Source organism: Sminthopsis crassicaudata, chromosome X, assembly GCF_048593235.1.
Source record: "Sminthopsis crassicaudata isolate SCR6 chromosome X, ASM4859323v1, whole genome shotgun sequence".
In the NCBI taxonomy this organism is placed as follows: Eukaryota; Metazoa; Chordata; class Mammalia; order Dasyuromorphia; family Dasyuridae; genus Sminthopsis; species Sminthopsis crassicaudata.
In genome coordinates, this window is record NC_133623.1 from 22208915 (window position 1) to 22227899 (window position 18985).

At 34.5% G+C, this 18985-nt stretch overlaps 1 protein-coding gene across 2 annotated transcripts in view; it reads right to left on the minus strand.

Annotated features, from left to right (window-relative positions):
* The window catches only part of LOC141548478 (connector enhancer of kinase suppressor of ras 2-like), a 555144-nt gene that overhangs the window by 298932 nt on the left and 237227 nt on the right, over positions 1-18985 (minus strand). For both annotated transcript variants that reach the window (XM_074277397.1, XM_074277398.1), the window contains exon 5: positions 12963-13022. In XM_074277397.1, the coding sequence (XP_074133498.1) occupies positions 12963-13022 (60 nt within the window). The remainder of the gene's footprint in view (positions 1-12962; positions 13023-18985) is intronic.

The following is an 18985-nucleotide window of genomic DNA, read 5'->3' on the forward strand; positions in this document are numbered from 1 at the left end:
TCAGTTTTATGTCATTGAAAATTTTGCAAGTCAGGACAAAATCCTGGGTGCTAATTGAGACAAGGTGTCCAAGTGGAAGACAATTCCTTTTGAGATAGATGGAGTTCTTTTTGTAGTATCAGATGCCAACCAAAGCACTAAGACTGCTGCACTATCAACTGTCTCATCAGTTACCCAAGACAGCTGCTACAGCAGTTTAACTTTCATTCTTCAGGATTTTTTTTAAAGTCTCACAAATGTTAATGTGATGATCAGGTGCTATGTACATTACTTTATCTCTTTGAAAGTTGAGCATCAGAAAATAAACAGGCAGAGGTAGATCTTTAATCTTTGCATTCAGGTCTTTGGAGGCAAGGTATTGTCTTTGTTTTTACTTTTTGACCCCAGCAATGATCAGTGCCAGTAAACCATTAATAAGGACCTGCTTTCCCAACCTTTCTTGATTTAGTACATTCCCTCTCTTAATTATTTCCCATAATATATTATTACCCTGAACACAGCTTGTTTATACATTTTTGTTTACTTATTGTCTCTCCCATTATATTTTGAGCTCCTCAAGATAAGGGGACTGTCTTTTGCTTCCTTTTGTATTTCCAGTATTTAGCACAGTGCCTGACATAGAGTAGATCCTTAATCAATGTTTACTGACTGACCTACTGATTGACTGTGAGAAGAGAACTGGTTATAACCATCCAGGTAGAGAATGGCAAAATAATTCCTTTCTAGTTATTGACCATTATTACTCTGTACTCCTCTACTCTGGAACTCCAACAATTTGCTATAGAGCTGGCCAAGAATGGAAAGTGGTACCAGATAGTAAAGTTGCATGCTGTAGTGTGAGTCTGCTCAAACCTGACTGATGTCTACTCTAGGCCCTATCATGCTGGGGTTTTTTCCTTGGCAAGGCAGTAAGGGTGAAGTTACTTGCCCAGTGTCACAAAGCTAGTGTCAAGTGTCTGAGGTTTTCCTGATTACAGAGCTGGCACTCTATTCAGTGCAGTGCCACCTAGCTACCCTATCTTTTTTCAAGACATTTTCATATCCATTCTTTGTGAGGAAAATAGGGCCAATGTCCTTATCTATCCCCATTTGAAAGATGAGGAAAAAAAGAGATTCAAATTAAATATCTTCTCCACAATGGCACTTGCAAGAAGATTCCACATACCCTCTAATAAAAAGGATTCCAGGATCTCTCCAGGGTTGCTGAGTTGCTGGTATTACAAGACATTTAACATTGTACCACTGAGTGTACACACATGATTCAGTTGTTTAATGCCTACTATGTGAAAATCACTAAAAGGAATAAATTATCAACTTTGTTAAGAGCTGGAAGAAATCTTTTTTTTTCTAGTTTCTACTCTGCCCCCAACTCCTGCCCTGCTCATTTTATTTTTGAGGAAACCAAGTCCTAAAGAAGGAAATTGACATCAGTCAGTTAGCTTCATTCAACAGTATCTGGACTCAAATTCAGGATTCTTGACCATTGAGCCAGAGCTCTTTCTACCTGACTTCTTCTTTTCTTTTGGTTTTCTCAAGAAAAGCCATCACTCTCTTTTAGACTGCTCATTCAGATCTTGTCCTTAGAACATTTATATCTTTTCAGTAGCAAATTATGGGGGAAAAAAGATTTCTTTTTTCCTCCCAGTAATTATAAGAATTTGTTTTTGGTCACTTTTAGGTATTAAATTAAGAACTAGCACCAAAGCTAATCTAGAAGGTTACTTTCTCTACCAATTAACCTCACATGCCAGCTTAATGACACACAAACCTTTTCCCTTAACTAGAATACATGAGGCTATACTTACATTCTCTTGTAGCCCAGTAAACCTAGTTATTATTTTGTGAAAACATAGTTGTTGCCATCTTTAAGCTTTCATACAGGTTCCTTCCCTACAAATCTATTCAAAATTTAGCCACAAAAGGAAGACTTATATGCTTCTTAGACAAGCTGTCAATTATCCCTAGGGGTTTGGTTTTGCATTTGATTATATATTAATATTATGGGAATTAATTCATATGTTTACTCTGTCTATTCTATATATCCAATTGGAATGTAATCCCATGAAATCAAGGACCATGCTTATTTCCCACATATCTTCTCACAGTGCCCAGAACAGCACTTTGTACGCTGCTGGTTTTCTTGTGATCTCTTGAAAATAAGAGATCTTAATCAAACAAAGACAGAGGCAATCACAAAAGACGTAAATAATTTCAATTACATATATCTGAAAAGTTTTTGAAAGAACAAAATATAACTTGGACAGGAAAGGAAGCTGTTGACTAGGGGAAAAATTCACATCAAAGATAACTGATAAGGGTTTGATATTCAAAACAAATATAAATTTATAAGACAAACAGCCATTCTTTAATGAATACGTGGTCAAAAGATATGAAAAAGAGCTTTTAAAAGAAAAATTGCCAACTATTAACAATCATAAGAAAGAATGCTCCAAATCACCAATAATAAGAGAAATGCAAAACAAAATACCTCACAAGTTCTCCCTTGCATTCAGAAAATTGACAAAGATGATGAAAAATGGGAATAATCAATTTCAGAGGGGTTGTAGAGAGTTAAGGAAATACATTAATTTATTATTGGTGGAGTTTTGGAATTACCCAATTATTCTCCACAATATTTTAAAATAATGCTCAAAAAGTGGCTGAAAAACCCATGCCTTTTGGCCCATTCATTGTAATGCTAGGCAGTAACCCAAAAAGTTCAGAGATAGAATGAAAAGTTCAATAAAAATCAAAATACATATGACAAAACTTTTTGTAGTAGCAAAGAACTAGAAACAAAGTAGATTTCCATCAATTGAGGAATTTCTAAACAAGTTGTTTTATATGAATTAATATTATTTCACTATAAGAAATGATAAATATGGGACAGAAATAACTACACCCAGAGAAGGAACACTGGGAAGTGAATGTAAATTGTTAGCACTACTGTCTATCTACCCAGGTTACTCACACCTTCGGAATCTAATACTTAATGTGCAACAAGAAAATGGTATTTACACACATATATTGTATCTAGGTTATACTGTAACACATGTAAAATGTATGGGATTACCTGTCATCGGGGGGAGGGAGTGGAGGGAAGGGGGGATAATTTGGAAAAATGAATACAAGGGATAATATTATAAAAAAATTACTCATGCATATATACTGTGGAAAAAAATTCTAAAAAAAAAAGAAATGATAAATATGAAGAACACAGAAAAGCAAAGGAAAATGTGAACTAATACAAACTATAGTAAACAGAATCAGGAAAACTATATGTAAGATGCATGATGCAATTTTTTATTGTAAACATAAAGAACAAAAGAAAAAAAAAGACATGTACATTATATAATTATAATGATCAAGCTTGGCCCAAAGGAAATAAATAATAAGAGAATGTTTCTCCCTTTCTTCTTTATAGTAACATTACACATACAATTAATTTGTTGGTTACTTTTGCTCTCTTCTCTTTCTCTCTCTCTCTCTCTCTCTCTCTCTCTCTCTCTCTCTCTCTCTCATACAGGATAACCCGAGTAGAGGCATATATATACACAAATATACACATGTATGTATAAATACATATATACACATATATAAATAAAAAGGAAGCTGGTGTAAAAAAAAAACTTATAATTAAAAATTTTTGAAAGAAAGAAAATGCTGCCATTACATATGGCATGGGCTATGGATAATTTTAAGTATCTGGACACCTAATGTTAATAGGAGGGAACGAGAAGGACATACCACCTTGTCACTTAGTCACTGGATTCTGCTTTATGAAGACAGGGTAAATTAAAGTGCTTTAATGATCTACATGGATGCATAGGGGAGATTTCAAATCAAATACTGCATATCAAAGGGGAAGACAAAACCACTGAAGTTTTAGATTATGCCCATGTTTAAAGGTCCTTTAAATCAATATAAAATTAATCATCCTTGTCATTATCTAGCATTTTCATTATGCAAAGGTCTCATTATCAGTAGTTTACTGCAGTCACCTGAAAGAAGCTTGATGGCTGTTGAAGTGTTACTGCAGGTTTTATGAGCTGAAAGGTCTACAGTGCTTTCTCTGAAGACCAAGTAGACCTCCACTGATAGTAATAAAAAAGTACAGTTTGGCACACTAAAGGATTCATAAATTACTGCTTAATTTCTACAAAGTAAAACTGGAATTTTTTGAGCCTCTGGTATTTACAACATATATATTTTACTAAGCTCTAAGTAATAATTGTGGGCCCATATTTTATTGTAAATCAATTTACATGTCACATTACAAAGAAATAAATCTCAGAAGAATAATTTTTTTTTAATTTGAAAATAACTATGATGATTATACACTGACAACTCAGCAAAACACTATTTCCAATGGAGTAAATTTCAATAAAAAGTGATCTATTTTGGATTCCTGAGGTTAATTATTTACATAAGTTCCTTTTGGTTGTTTCGTATAAGGTGGTCCTTTGGCATAGACCTTAACTGAAGGATTTCATGATAGTGAGGCCCAAGGGTATTTATCAATTTCAATTAACTTTGAGTCACTAACTTTGGCTTTCTCAAGTTGGTGTGTCAGCTCTATCTTGTTATAAGAAAACAGGAAATATCATACCAGGTCTGACCAAAAATCTATCTGATTCAAAATTCTTTCCATCAAAATGATAACATGAGAAATTCTGTGAGCAGCTATGGTATTTGTACACTATAATGCTGACCACAAACACCAATGAAGTAAAGAAGTTTCCTTAAATTTGAAATCCTGTACTTATTTTAAAAATGGAACAGTTTATCATTCCAAAATCAGGTGCTATTAATTCAAGAAATTTTTGAAAATGTTAAGTGACATGTAAGGAAAAAGAGGCCAGAAGTGAGTTCTATCAGATTTTAATTAGCTCACCCAATGCCTATACACCCTTTTAACCCAAAGACAAACATATTTATACTCTAAGGACAGTTGTTTTGATTTATACTATTAGTCAATATCTTTCTTGGCCATTGTCTTTTCATCTTAATTAAATTTTGGGGTGGAAATTCACTCTTGGGTGAAAATTTCTTCATTGATGGTGAAGTGGGAGTTCATCTGTATAACCTTTAGCCTTAGACATTTGCTTGGGACCCTGAAAAATTAAGAGACTTGACCACAGTTACACAGATAGTACATGTCAGAGGTGGGCCTAAATCCAGGTTTTCCTGTCTCCAAGGCTGGTCCTCTATCCATTTGACAACTGGGGATATAGTGAATAGAGCAGTGGATTTGCAATCAGGAAGACAGAAATTCAAAAATTGCCTCGATTTATTCTTACATTGGACAAATCATTTTAAACTTTCTCAGTTTTAACATCCTCATCTGTATAATGGGAAAATATAGAAAATATGTCCCAGTGTTGTTGTTAGGATAAAATGAGGTAGTATTCGTAAAGTTCTAAAGAAACATTAAAGTGTTACACAGAGTTTTGCTAAAGACAACCCGAATGTAAACTCTTTCTCTCATTCAGTGAATACTTCGCAACAGAACCTACCTCATGGGGTTTCTGTGAGAAGCAAATGAAATTTGAGAAAGGACTTCACAAATATTCAAATGCTATATGAATGTTAGTTCATTTTTATGAGTAGTATGCCATGATTCTGCTCGCTATATTTTTATCAAAACTGAAAAAAATATTATTTGGGCAAGGATACAAGTACTTAATGGAATAAGTTTTCTAGGATAGTGATTTTTAAAATTATCCACCTGTCAATAAAGATTATAGTAGGGCTTTATTCTTTAAATACATGGTTTCTTAATATAAATATGAATATCTTTAAAATTCCAATTAGTATTCTATTTCTAAAACTGTAGGTTTATATCATGCTAAATTTTGTGAAAACAGGGAGTTGCAGATGTTGACATTATTTAACTCAATGACTTATTTACCCCTTATATCATCCAGCTCATTAAAATTGGCCCATGTAGTGAAATATATAAACATGCTTCCATATGAATATAAATATATACACATCTATAGCTATCTCTCTATACTTAGAGTGACTTCTGTGACTCATAATATGATGTTATTTTCCTTAAAATATCTTTTCAGATCCTGTTGAGTCTGAAAAAGAAATTTTTAAAATTTAGTTCAGTATTTTTTTCTGATTTTGCCCTACTGAGGGGGCTAATTTATACTGGCCATATTTTGCCATTGAGGTTTTCACAAAAGTTTTGTACCTTTGACTTTAGTTTCATGTGCAAAACTATGAAAGACCAAGGAAGGCTCCTTCAGAACTTTTCATGAGATGTGTAAAGAAGTGGCTTTTCTGGAAAAAATCTGGGTCTTTCCCATTTATTTATACATTATCTGAAATATGCTCCATTCTCATGAGCCTCTTTGCAGTTCAGGGATTTCAAAGATAGAACCAGGCCAGAGGCAAACACTACAGTGTAAACTTTCTGTTAGGGCTGGCTTATTGCTATTTCTCCTGGAAACAGATCACATTTTCTCCTAGAAACTGAGCACCCACAACTGAAAAGCAATTTTCAAGTAACAAACAGCTTTTCTTTCTTGAAAAAGAAATTCAGTTCCTATTAGGTTTATTTAGACAATACCCAAGTACTCGTGATGACTTCAATGTGTAATGAATAAGATCTATTTCTGATCATATGGAAATTCATGGTGCAGCTGCTCTAGAGTTAGCAGTTGTCAGTTTGTGAGAAAGTAAATACCATGGATGCATGACATCATTTCATATAAATATTGCCCAACTGAATGCTTTTCTGGGTTTGCTTTGAATTTCTACATGCAATTGTAGAATAGAAGTCCCTTCTATTCTATGAATTGCTTTCTTGTAATATAAATACACCAATGTAAGCTCAAATGTCAATTTCTGTGTTGAAAAGTGAGTTCAAAAGGAAATGCCCTCCTAGGAAAACATAATAATTAAATTCATCCGGAGCAGCAAAAAAAATCAAGAATCTCAAGGGAAAGCATGGAAAAAAAAAGGTGGAAAGAAGAAGCCAGCCCCAGATCTCAAACTATAATACAAAGCAGTAATCATTAAAACATTTTTGTAGTGATTAAAAATAGAGGTCAATCAATGGAAGAGATTAGACACACAACATGCAAACCAACACAGTCATAATGTTCAATAAACCCGAAGACATTGGTTACTAGAGTGAGAACCTACAATTTGACAAAAACTTTGGGAAAATGAGAAAATAGTCTGGTAGAAATTAGGTACACATCAACATTTCTTACAGTTTATTAGGATAAACTCCAAATAGATAGATATAAAACCATATGAGTTAGACATATAAGGTGATATCATAAGCAAATTAGAAGAGCAAGGAAGAAATTACCTTTCAAATTTATAGGTAGGTGAAGAGTTCATGATTATATAACAGATAGGATCACAGAAGAGAAAATGAATAATTTTAATCATATAAAATAAAAAAGGTTTTGCACAAACAAAACCAATTCAGTTAAAATTAGAATGAAAACAGATAACAGAGAAAAAATTGTAGCAAGTTTCTCTGAAAAAGCTCTGATATCCAAGATATATAAGGAACTGATTCAAATTGATAAGAATAACTGTTATTTCTCAATTGTTAAATAGTCAAAAGATATAAATAAGCATTTTCAAAGAAAGAAATCTAAGCAATCAACAACCATGTAAAAAAAAACCCACCCCATATCACTAAATAAATGCACATTAAAACAACTCTGAGATTTCATCACATATCTATCAGATTGGATAAGATGACAAAAGAAGAAAATTACAAATATTCAAATGCCAGTAAGATAATAGGCACACTAATAATACATTATTGGTGCTGTGAATTACTCCAACCATTCTGGAAAGCAATTTGGAGCTATGCCTCCAAAAGTCACTGAACTATGAATATTTTTGACCCAGCAATACCACTGCTAGGCACACATACCAAAGAGATTAAAGAAGCAAGATGTCCATATGTACAAAATATTAATAGCAACTCTTTTCATAGTAGCAAAAAAAAAAGCTGGAAACTAAAAAGATACCCACCGATTAGGGAATGGCTAAACAAATTAGACTATATGACTATATGAATGCCATGGAATATTTTTTGTGCCATAAGCACTGATGAAATAGACAGTTTCAGAGGAAATTTGGAAGGCCTCTATGAACTAATGGAGAGTGAAATGAGAAGAACCATTAGAACATTTTTTACAATGACAATATCATAAAGAAAAACAACACTGAAAGACTTCAGAAGTTTGATCAGTGCAACAACAAAGCATGAGTCCAGAGAAAAGATGAAACACACAGCCTATTTCCTGACAGAGAAGTGATGGACTTAAAATGTTGAATGAGACATACATTTTTGGACATGGCCACTGTGGGAATTTGTTTTGCTGGAAAATTTATATTTTTAGGAATATTTTCTTTTTCTTAAATTTTTTGGTTGTTGTTTTCCAATAGATGGAGGGGAGGGAAAGGAAATCCTGTTATTTGAAAAAAAATTATAAAATTACATTGAAACAAACAAGTTTTCTCTAGTGCTTACCTTTGTTGAAGTATATTACTTCTTTTTACACTGTCTCCTGCAGTCAGCACAATAACCCTTAATAACATGGTTATTCATATTTTGCAAGAAAAGGAGTCATGAAAAATAAATATGCGTTTGTGGCAAAAGCACATGTTCCCTGATGCTAATTTCTCATATTGCTCATAGGAGATTCAATTCACAGAATTAATTGAGCTTTCACATTTGTCCATGTTACTCCGACTACTTTCATACTAAAAACGTTCACCAAAGTTAAATTCCATTTTTTTAAACACATTATTTTAAAGACACATGTCCACTAAGATGATAACCACAATTTACATAACTCTTTCTATGAGTGGTTCAGTATTGTCTCAAAATGCCAACAATTAGTTCCTTCAAAGAAACCGTAGCATGTCTTCTACATGCTGTAAACCTGCCCTAATCACATTAGCTACTTGAAGTATAATAGAAAAGTAGTCATACCCATGCTTACAATATCACTACCCCCAATGACTATTCCGTGCTCCATGGAAAGGATCAAAACCACATGATTTCAGAGAGGATGCAGTTGGTTACATCTTCCATGTTGTCATGCCAGATTCCTAAAGCTGAGGTATGTACAATTCTCTGCATTTGATATAAATTTCATATAGGTATGTATGCATGCATGTATGCAAGTATGTATGTATGTATTAAATTTTTATAGCAATTTTACCCAGGATGAAAATGCCTGATAATTCCTATTACATCATAATTGTACATCCTTCTGGGAGATAGGCCATACAAAGATTCAGAAAGTAGAAGGCACAGATGGGACGAATATGGGGGTGGGAAAGAATGACAGCAGCCATGCGACAGTGACCCGGCACTTCCCTTAAGGTTGGAACTAGCTGGGTAACAGTAGAGATCTTAGGATTGTTATGAAATTTGCAGTTAATGGAACAAAACAAATAGTTCTATAATGTAGTAAAATATAAATGATTGCACATGAAACTGAAAATCTACTATATACAACTTGTAATTTCTATCAAATATATAACAAAATTATCAGGTACATTTCTTTCTTTCTTTTTTTTTTTTGCTTTTTTATTTTTATTTTTTTGCTTTTTTTTCTTTCCTTCACCAATGGATATTTTAAAATTAAATATCCAATTTCATTGGATAGCAGGTTGATGAAAATTATCTGCCTCTTTGTGTACATTGTGCCTATCCCAATATTTGTATATATTTACTCAAAAGAAGATCTCTGTTCCAGTTTTTAATAACGCAATTTTTTTAAGGCATGATTTTTTTCTCCACCAGCCCTTAAGTTTTTGTAGGCCCTAGGACTATGTTTTAGGTTCAGTGTTCTTTCTATTACTCTCCCCTAAAGATAAGGCACCAAGAAAATCTGTCAAGAGGCTAGGACAATATTTTGAATCTAAACTGAATGACTACTAAAAGTCAAGGATTTCTCAGTCTTAAACCTTGTTGCTCTCCTCTTGGAATCAAAAAGTGGATGAAATGAGAAACTTCTTGAATCTTCAAAAAATCAAAATGCTGCACAACTATCACTACAATCTCCAAACTAACCTGCCTCCATCTATGATCTATCTGAAATCTTATGAGCACAAACTCCCTGGTCTAACTCCTAGCTTCTTAAACTATGGGTTGTGACCCTATTTTGGGTCTTGTAACAGAATGTGCGTATGGCAAAATTATGATCTTTGATCAGTAAATGTTTCATTTGTCTACTTTATATGCCTATATATATCCAGTGCCATGTAAAAATTTCTCAGGTGAAAAGGAGTTAAGAGTGGATAAAGGTTTAAGTCCTAGTCTAACTGAAGGTCAAAGGTACAGTCAAGGGTAAAGAGGAAATCAAGTCTTTCCCAGTGTTTGGAGAAGTTCCTGACGTGGGCTTACTTTGCTTGGATTCACCCTACTTATCTCAGTCTTAGAATGAAGATGAAGTAATTGAAGTATTTAATTGCATTATTTGGTTCCCTTTTGGTAAAGCTGTAATTCTGGAAGAGATCCATGTTCTCTATGGGAAATAAAGAAGAATCTCAGGAGCACAATACCTACGTGTAGACAAGAAGGAAGAGACAGGCACAGAGGGAATGATTACATTCTACAAGATAATTATGTTAGGATATCAACTCTCCTTCTCGGGCATTTCTGCTGCCGTGGTAGTTTTCTAATTGACTCTTGCAATGTTCACTTTTTGCAATTAGAGGGCAAATCTTCCAAAGGCTGCTTAGAATTTGCAGATGTGGTATCTTGCCCATAAATGCTGAATTACTGCCATTATTCAGGAATTGCTCCCTGCAAATAAGGTATTGAATGACTCAGAGTAGGGAGGGTACAAGTGAAGCAATTCTCCAACCTGAAGCCCAAGTCTCTGAAAATGCTGCCCTTCAAAACCTAGCATTATAAATAAGCTCCTCAAAGTGTAAATGATTTCATTTCCTAGAGAGCTTTGTTCTTCTCAAAAGCATTTTCACATGCCAGAACATGGCAAGAACTTTTAATGGATTTTTGTGGTGGAAAATGACAGATTTCTCTGAAAAGTACTGTTTGCAGCTGAATTTTTCCCAAATGGATAGTATGTTCTAGAATAGATATTGCCTCCTTTAGATGGGAATTTCTGCTCAAAGATAGTATTTTTTCTGAATATTGGACAAGTTCTTTCAGAAGATCACTTCTACTGCAAAACTGGGAGGAGTTAAAATGCCAATGTATGTTAGCTTCCTATGAGGAGTGGGAAAAGGGAAGAGGGAATGTTCTAACTTTCAGATTTTTAAAAGACAGTCCCAAGGGTTCATTCTGCTTACACCTATACGATTGGAAGTTTTCTGGAACTTTCAGGGAAAGCAGAAATGAGCCAAAAGCATGACAAATCTTGCATCTAAATATCCAGCTAAGCCAAGAAGAATAAACAGACACCCCATTCCTATGAAGGAGGGAAATGGGAGCAGCTGGGGAAAGAAGCCTGTAAAGTCTTAACTCCAACATGTCATGAAATGTTAGTATCCAAGCCCAAGGAAAGCTCATGAGTCCAATATAAAGTTTCAAGGTAAATTAAAAAGACCCTTTCAGTTAATGCTTAGTGAGAAGATTAAACAATGACTGATAACAGTTAATAAGAAAGGCATCAAATTGTATCCAGATCTTCAATTTAAGTGTCATCTAAATTATCTCATATTTTGAATAAATATTTATTTACCTACCCCAAAGCAAAAACCAATAATTAATAGGAAGAAAAATAATTACTAAAAAAAAAAAAAAAAAAGCTCACCAAATCCTAGAAGGATCAACAGAGCTATAGCATCCTAAATATCAGCCCTAAAAGTCCCACCATGACTAGCTCTGGTCAAACTAATTATAGACTCTGTCCAGGGCTAGGAATCCAATTTTAAGATGGGACAGGCAAGTGAAAGAATTACACACAAGACTTGCCAGATTATGTGGGATCTGGATAAGATTCTTAATTGATAAGCAAGAGCAATTGAAAGAGTTTGAGAATGTTAGAGTAAAGAAGAGCAAATTTAGAAAGGCACATGCTTGTAGTGTCAGGCACTGTGGTAAGCACCAAAGACAGTGTCCCTACCTCTAAGGAGCTTAAATAATCATGATGGAGACAACATCTAAAAAATTCAATGCACATATGACCTAGGGAGTAAATAAAAAGTAATCCCAAAGGGGAAGGGAATAGAAGCTGAGGACTGAGGAAAGGCCTTCTGAAAGAGGTTGCCCTTGAGGTAAGGAATGAAGGAAGCCAAGGTCGCCAAAAGATGGAGGTAAAGGGTAAAGCATTACAGCAATTGAGGATAACCAGGGAAAAGACATGGAGATTAGATATCGAATGTCATAATCAAGGCACTATAAATATTTCAGTGTAGGTCAGTGGTAAAAAAAAATAATAAAGAAAAACATGGATGGCGAATAAAGCAAAAGGAAAATAGAAAGGTTTGAAGGTAACAAGTAGTGAGGAATTTTAGTTGATAAAAAGAAAACTATTTGATAGTAGAGGTAATAGGGAACCAATGAAGATTATTGAGTAGTAGTAGGAGTGACATTGTCCAACGTGCACTTTAGAAAAATCCCTTTGGCAGCTGAATGAGGGGGAGAGGCTTGAGGTAGATACACTAGTTAAAAAGCGATTGCGTAGGGCAAGGGTTAGATGATAATGAGTGTGTTTTTCTACGGTCTGACTTGCTCTGTGTGGCTGAAGAGGAAACAATTAAGATGAATAAAGAGAAGTTACAAGGAAGTAGATTTTGTCTTAATATAAAGAAGAATCTTTAATAATTAGGATTATCCCAAACCATAAAAAGCAACCTCATGTACATAGAAGCAGTAGAAATAGGGCCAAGGAAGAAGGAAACAGGTAGTACATATTCCCATGGAGAAGAAATCTGGCATGAAAAGGCAAGTCATTTGCTCAAGATAACAAAGTAAAATAAATGAAAGTTGAACTCACAGCATTTGCTTGTTCGGTCAGGTCTTTATTCCACAAATCCATAGTTTTTGCTTTAGGGTCCTAGAAAACCAGAAAAAGAAAGATTAAATATTACCCCAGAAAACACAGGGAATAAAACTAGAATTTCAAGTAGAACATTATGATTTAACAACTTTAAAAAACACCATACCAATACTTAGAGAAATTTCCCTGGAAAAATGCCTTTTACCATTGCATGGCCATAGAGGGAGTAACCTGTTCTTCCCAATATTCTCACACCAATACCTCCCACAGTCAGTAAACATCCTTTTAAATATTTTAGGGGGAAAGGTCCCCATTAAAGATTTCTAGCACATGAACCAATAATTCAATAAATTGAGAAGTAGTTTGGTAGAAATTAAATTTTGACAAAATTTTATGCTACATGCTATAGTAAGGGCAAAATAAATATTGTATGGTATACCATATAACAATTAGAAGAAAATTATGGCTATGGAAAAGGGGAAGAGTTCTTAACCAAATGAGGGATAAAGGTGATCACAAAAAATAAAATAGATAATTTCAGTTACATGAAGTTGAAAAGTTTCAGCATGGACAAAACCAATGCAACTAAGAGAAGAAGAAAAACTAAGTTGTCTAGCTAAGATAAGAAAAAATTAAATCATATAAATATGAATTTTTATACCAAGAAAGCAGGGAACTCATACAAATATAAAAACTCAAGAGCCATTTCAAAATGGATAAATTGAAGAAAGTAAACAAACTTTTCTTCAGATGAAGAATTGTAAACTATTAATATCCATATGAGATAGTTTAAAAATCACTAATTATAAGAGAAATACAAGCAAAGCAACCCTGATGTTTTATTTCATATCAGCAAATTTAACAAGGTTGGGAATAACCAACGTTGAAAAAGCTATGAAAAGTCAGGCAGACTGATACCTTATTGTAGAGCTGTGGATATGTCCAACCATTGTGGAGAGCAATCTAGAATTTTGCTAAAAGAGTGTCTGAAATGTCACTATCCTTTGACCCAGATGTCCCACTTATAAAAACATAATCAGGCAACAAATATGTATTAAGCCTTTTTTAGGTTCTAGGCACTGTGCTAAGCACTGAGTATATAAAGAAGGACAAACCCTTAACCTCAAGAAACTCATGTTCTAATGGAGGAGACAACAGGAGAATGTGTTGTATAGTGTAACAATCCAAGTGAGACTTTTCAAAGGTGGTAGCTAAGCACAGAAAAAAAAAGAACTTATAAAAGAGATTTTATAAAGGGAAAAAGGACAAAATTCAGCAACAAAGTGAACAATGTGAAGCGGTACAGATAAAGAAGACACTAAGGTTATAGACCTGAGTGACCAGGAAGATGGTGTTGTCTCAAAAATAATAGAAGATCAGAAGTTAAAATAAATGGGATCTGTTTTGAACATGTTGAGTTTGAGACATCTATAGGGCATTTAATATAAACTGTCCTAAAGACAACTGGTAATATAAATTTGGGGACAATCTTCACAGAGATAATTGAACTCATGAGAAGAATGAGATCATGAAACAAGAAAGTATAGAGAGAAATGAGTAGGTTCAGGGCAGAGCCTTGAAGGGATACTCACAGTTAGTGAGCATGGCCTGGATGAAGAGCCAGCAAAGGAAACTGAGAAGAAAAAATCAGATAGGTAGAAAGACAACATGGAGAGAATAACATCATGAAAATCCAGGGAGAAGAGAATATCCAGGAGAATAATTGTGATCAACAGAGTCAAAGGCTGCTGAAAAATCATGATGGATGATGATTGACAAAAAACATTAGATTTGGCAATTGATTAATCGTGAGGAGAATAGTTTTGATTGCAGAGGTTTAGAAGAGTGAAAGCAGAGGGACTGAAGCCACCTCATATAAGCATTTGTTAAGAGCCAGTGAAAATGGTTGTGTCGTGTGGGGGGGGGGAGGGGGGAAGTTTAAGGATGGGAGAGACATAGGAATGTATGCAGAGAAAGAATCAGCAGATAAAGAGACACTGGAGATTACAGAGAGAAGGCCTAATAATGGGTGCAATCTTCTGGAAAGATACGACAATGATGGGACAAGGGGACAAACAGATTCAAATATACAGGATAATAGAGACTTCTAGCAGTTCACCAAGGGTCAAGAGAAGAAAAGGAGTAGAGTGTATACAATATAGGGTCTAGAAAGAATAAAAGGAGTTGAAAAAATGGAGATCAAGATGAAGATGAAGAACAGTTAGAGTTCATTAAATCAGAGGACATGATGTACTGATAAAAAGGTCATAATCAGGAAAGAAGAAATTCAGAGTTTATGAAGACTTTTGGGTCATGGCAAGATCAAGTTTATGAACCATCTTTGTGTGTAGCTGAGGAACACATGAAGCCGGTGACAAGAAGTATATATGTATATATATATATATATATATATATATATATATATATATATATATATATATATATATATATATATATATATATATATATATATATATATATATATATACATATATATATATATACATATATATATATATATACATATATATATAGTGGAACTGGTTAGGTTAAGAGGGTATTTTAAAAGGGATGTTGAAGTCCCCTAGTATAAGGGCAGGAATTGGGATGGAGAAAAATACAATGAACCTGGCCCTGATCTCACTGAGGAACAAAGAAAAGTGTCTATATAATCGATGGAGAAGGGCCACCAGGATTTGCAGTGGGTGATAAATTTGAATAGCATAAACCACAAAGAAGGGTAAACTTGCTGATTGATGATAGAAGAGGGAGAGTCTGGAAGTAGCAAAGGGGAACACAATGTATACTGACTCTTTGATCACTACCTGTAAGTCATTACCAGTATGAGTGAAAAATATAACCAGTATCAGAAAGGGTAGCCAGGATGTCATGTCATTCATCAGGATGGAGCCATGTCTCAGGGAGTGCTAAAAAATGGAAGGAATATGAAAGGAAAAGGTTTAAGGTAGAAAGGTCCTATACACCAAAATATTTATAGTAGCACTTTTTATTATAATAAAGAACTAGGAAAACGTGGGGAAAAGGAAACAAATGCTCATCAAGACTAAACAAGCTGTGGGTATAGGAAATTATTAGAATGTTATTATGCTATAAGAAACAATGAATTTGATAAATACAAAGAACAAGGGAAAATGTATGAGTTGATGTAAAATGAAATAAGCAGAACCAGGAAAACAATATACAAAAACTACAACAGTGAAAGCACAACAAAATAAACAAAACTGCAAAATTATAATGACCAAACTTTATATCAGAGGAAAAAATATAAGAAATACATATAAGAAAAAATATAAGAAAAATCTCTCTTCTGCTTCTAAGCTGGGGGAGAGGGAACCATGTATGTTCAACATTGCACAGAATGTCAGACTGTTTTGATAGCTTGATTAGTTTTGATGAACTTCCCTCCCCGCTTCCTTTTAAAATTCTTACATGGGTCAGATCTCTGGGAGGGGCTACAAGGATAATGTCAGAAATGTAGATGATACATAAACAAAAGTTATCAATAAAATTTATTTTAAAAGACTAAGCATTGGATAGTCACTCGACTAAGCTTAAAGAAGAAATGAGAAAGTACCTCCCTTTCTTCTTTGCAGAGCTTGAAGGTTACGAATATAGAACATTGTATCTGAGTTTTGCTAAATTGGTTTTTTCCTCTCAATTTTTATTACAGGAGATAGCTTGTTGGGAAGGTGGGAGAAAAGGATATGTTTGCACATGAAGGTAAGGTCAAAACAAAATAGCAATAAAAATTAAAAATCAATTAAAAAGAAAAAAATTTAAAATACTTTTTTTTAAGCCATAGTCTTTACAAGCTAGTAGAACTTTGAATACTAGCTCACAAAAGTATGCTTTTGTTAAGAAAAAAGGGTCATTGGTAAGTAGGATTAGTCTCATTCTTTTGTGACATCACATGGGTTATTAGTTCTCTTTTATCATTTTGGAGAATTTGCCAGGCAAGTTGGATCCAGATAGTGGAGTCTTACCAGTGTCATAGTGATAGGTGTTTATATTCACAAAGGTATGTGAACATGTTACAGGGACCTAAGAGGATTGGGGGATAAAAGAACAGAGTCAACTTTGTAGGACTTGGGCCACTGCCAGACATCAGTGCTTTTTTACTGATCAGAGCTCTTAAAAATGAAAATGAGCACCTGTCAGCATTCACTTCTCCATATACAGATTAGCTACTGCCTGGGGGATAATCAGATCAAGTTTTTAATCCAAATCAGTTTAGACCTACTACTGTACAAACTTTCAAGTCAAGTTTCTGATATCTTCATATGAGTAAGTTCAGGAAATGTACAAAAGTGTCAATATCAGCTTTAACAAACATATACATATTTATAAACATATGTATGTGTCTACATATGTATATGTATATACATATAAATGCCATATATATGTATATATTCTGAGGTAAAGAAACTTTTGAGGGGAATACGATAGACTACATGACAAAGCCAAAGAAAAATGACTCAATTTAACTGCTGGATTACTTGTGCTGCTCTCCCTAAGTAAAGACACTAACAATTGATAATGTTAATTAAGCAATGATGATTTAAAATTGGAAATTATTGCCCAAGCAAGGCCTAAATTCAGGTCCCTCACTATTATACCCTCTGAGAAGCAAAGATGTATTCTGCATTGATCATGAAGTTTTTCTATAAAAGATCCCCTGCCAGATGGCTAACTTATCTAAGTATTCCCTTATTCTTGACCTTTGTGACTCGGTGGAGGTCGTAGGGAAGGTGTTGGACCTTCTGTTGCAATAGATGTTTTCTCTCAAGCTCTCTAAGCTATAAGAGATTATAGTTTTAGTCTCCTCCTTTGGGTCTGGGATAACTGAGAGATGGAAAGCTGAAGATCTTACTCAGCCTTTCCTTACCTCCTTCACCTCCTTTATGGGGACTTGACGTCCTCTAACTAGGTCTTACCAGGACCTTTCTTGTTTGTCTAGTTCCTGTGGTTCTGTGGATATTTTTGGAATGGCTGTCACTAAGCCCTCCACTGGCCATTCTTCCCCTTACTTTGTTAAATGAGTTCCTTTCTGCTCCTCTTTTAGCCTCACATCTCCCATGGCTCTTCTTTAGCACTTAATTATTGCTGTTTCCTCTGTGCGCTAGGTCTTATAAAGTGAAAAACGATTCTAACCTCCACATGGATCACAGTGACAGACAGATTGATACCTACAGGAAATGGCTCTCCAGAGGTTTTTCTTGCTGGATTAAAAACTTTTGCCAGATTGGAAGTGGAAAAGACATATGACTGCACTAAATGAGGACTGGGGAGTACTGGGGGAGGTGCTGCAGAAGAGGAAGTGGGGTTAGTTCACTATAATACTAAGTGGCAACCCCATTTTCAAAGTAGGGCCCTCACACCCAATTTCCTAAGATCTCCAGAATCTGAGATTTTAAAAAATCTAAACTTTAAACATGCTCTCATTCATGTTCTTCTTTTCTAAGCTCTACAAGTTTCCAAGACAGGGAGAATTCTGTTCTACTCAAATGGCACCAGTAAATATACATACACATAGAGCAATCCCTGATTATTACAGACAAGTAGCCAGGAACATGATGGAACTGGACTTTTATATCCCTCCTCATCTTGAATGTTTGGTTAGGATATGGTCTTGGCAAATAATTCCACAAACTCAGTTCAGTAATCCTAAGCCTAAATTCACTGAATAACTGTTTCTTCACTCCCTCCCAGTCTGGTCTTCATGTAGCCCTAAGCAAGGTAGGTGAGACAATAAACAAAAAACAGAGGTCCATTATTCCATGAAGCACTTGGCCCCCCCAGATCAGATAATTAAACCAAAAATGGATCCAATAGATTTTATCCAATGAAATCTCTCTATCAACTACTCCAGGTCAAAACCCTTAATTCCAAAAGTTTAAAATTTAAGCATAGACAGTGGTATATAGAGTTTTTAATTTAAAACCTAAGTCTATCACTAATACCAGGACAGTTCTGAAAGCATCAGTTACTTACTCTCAACA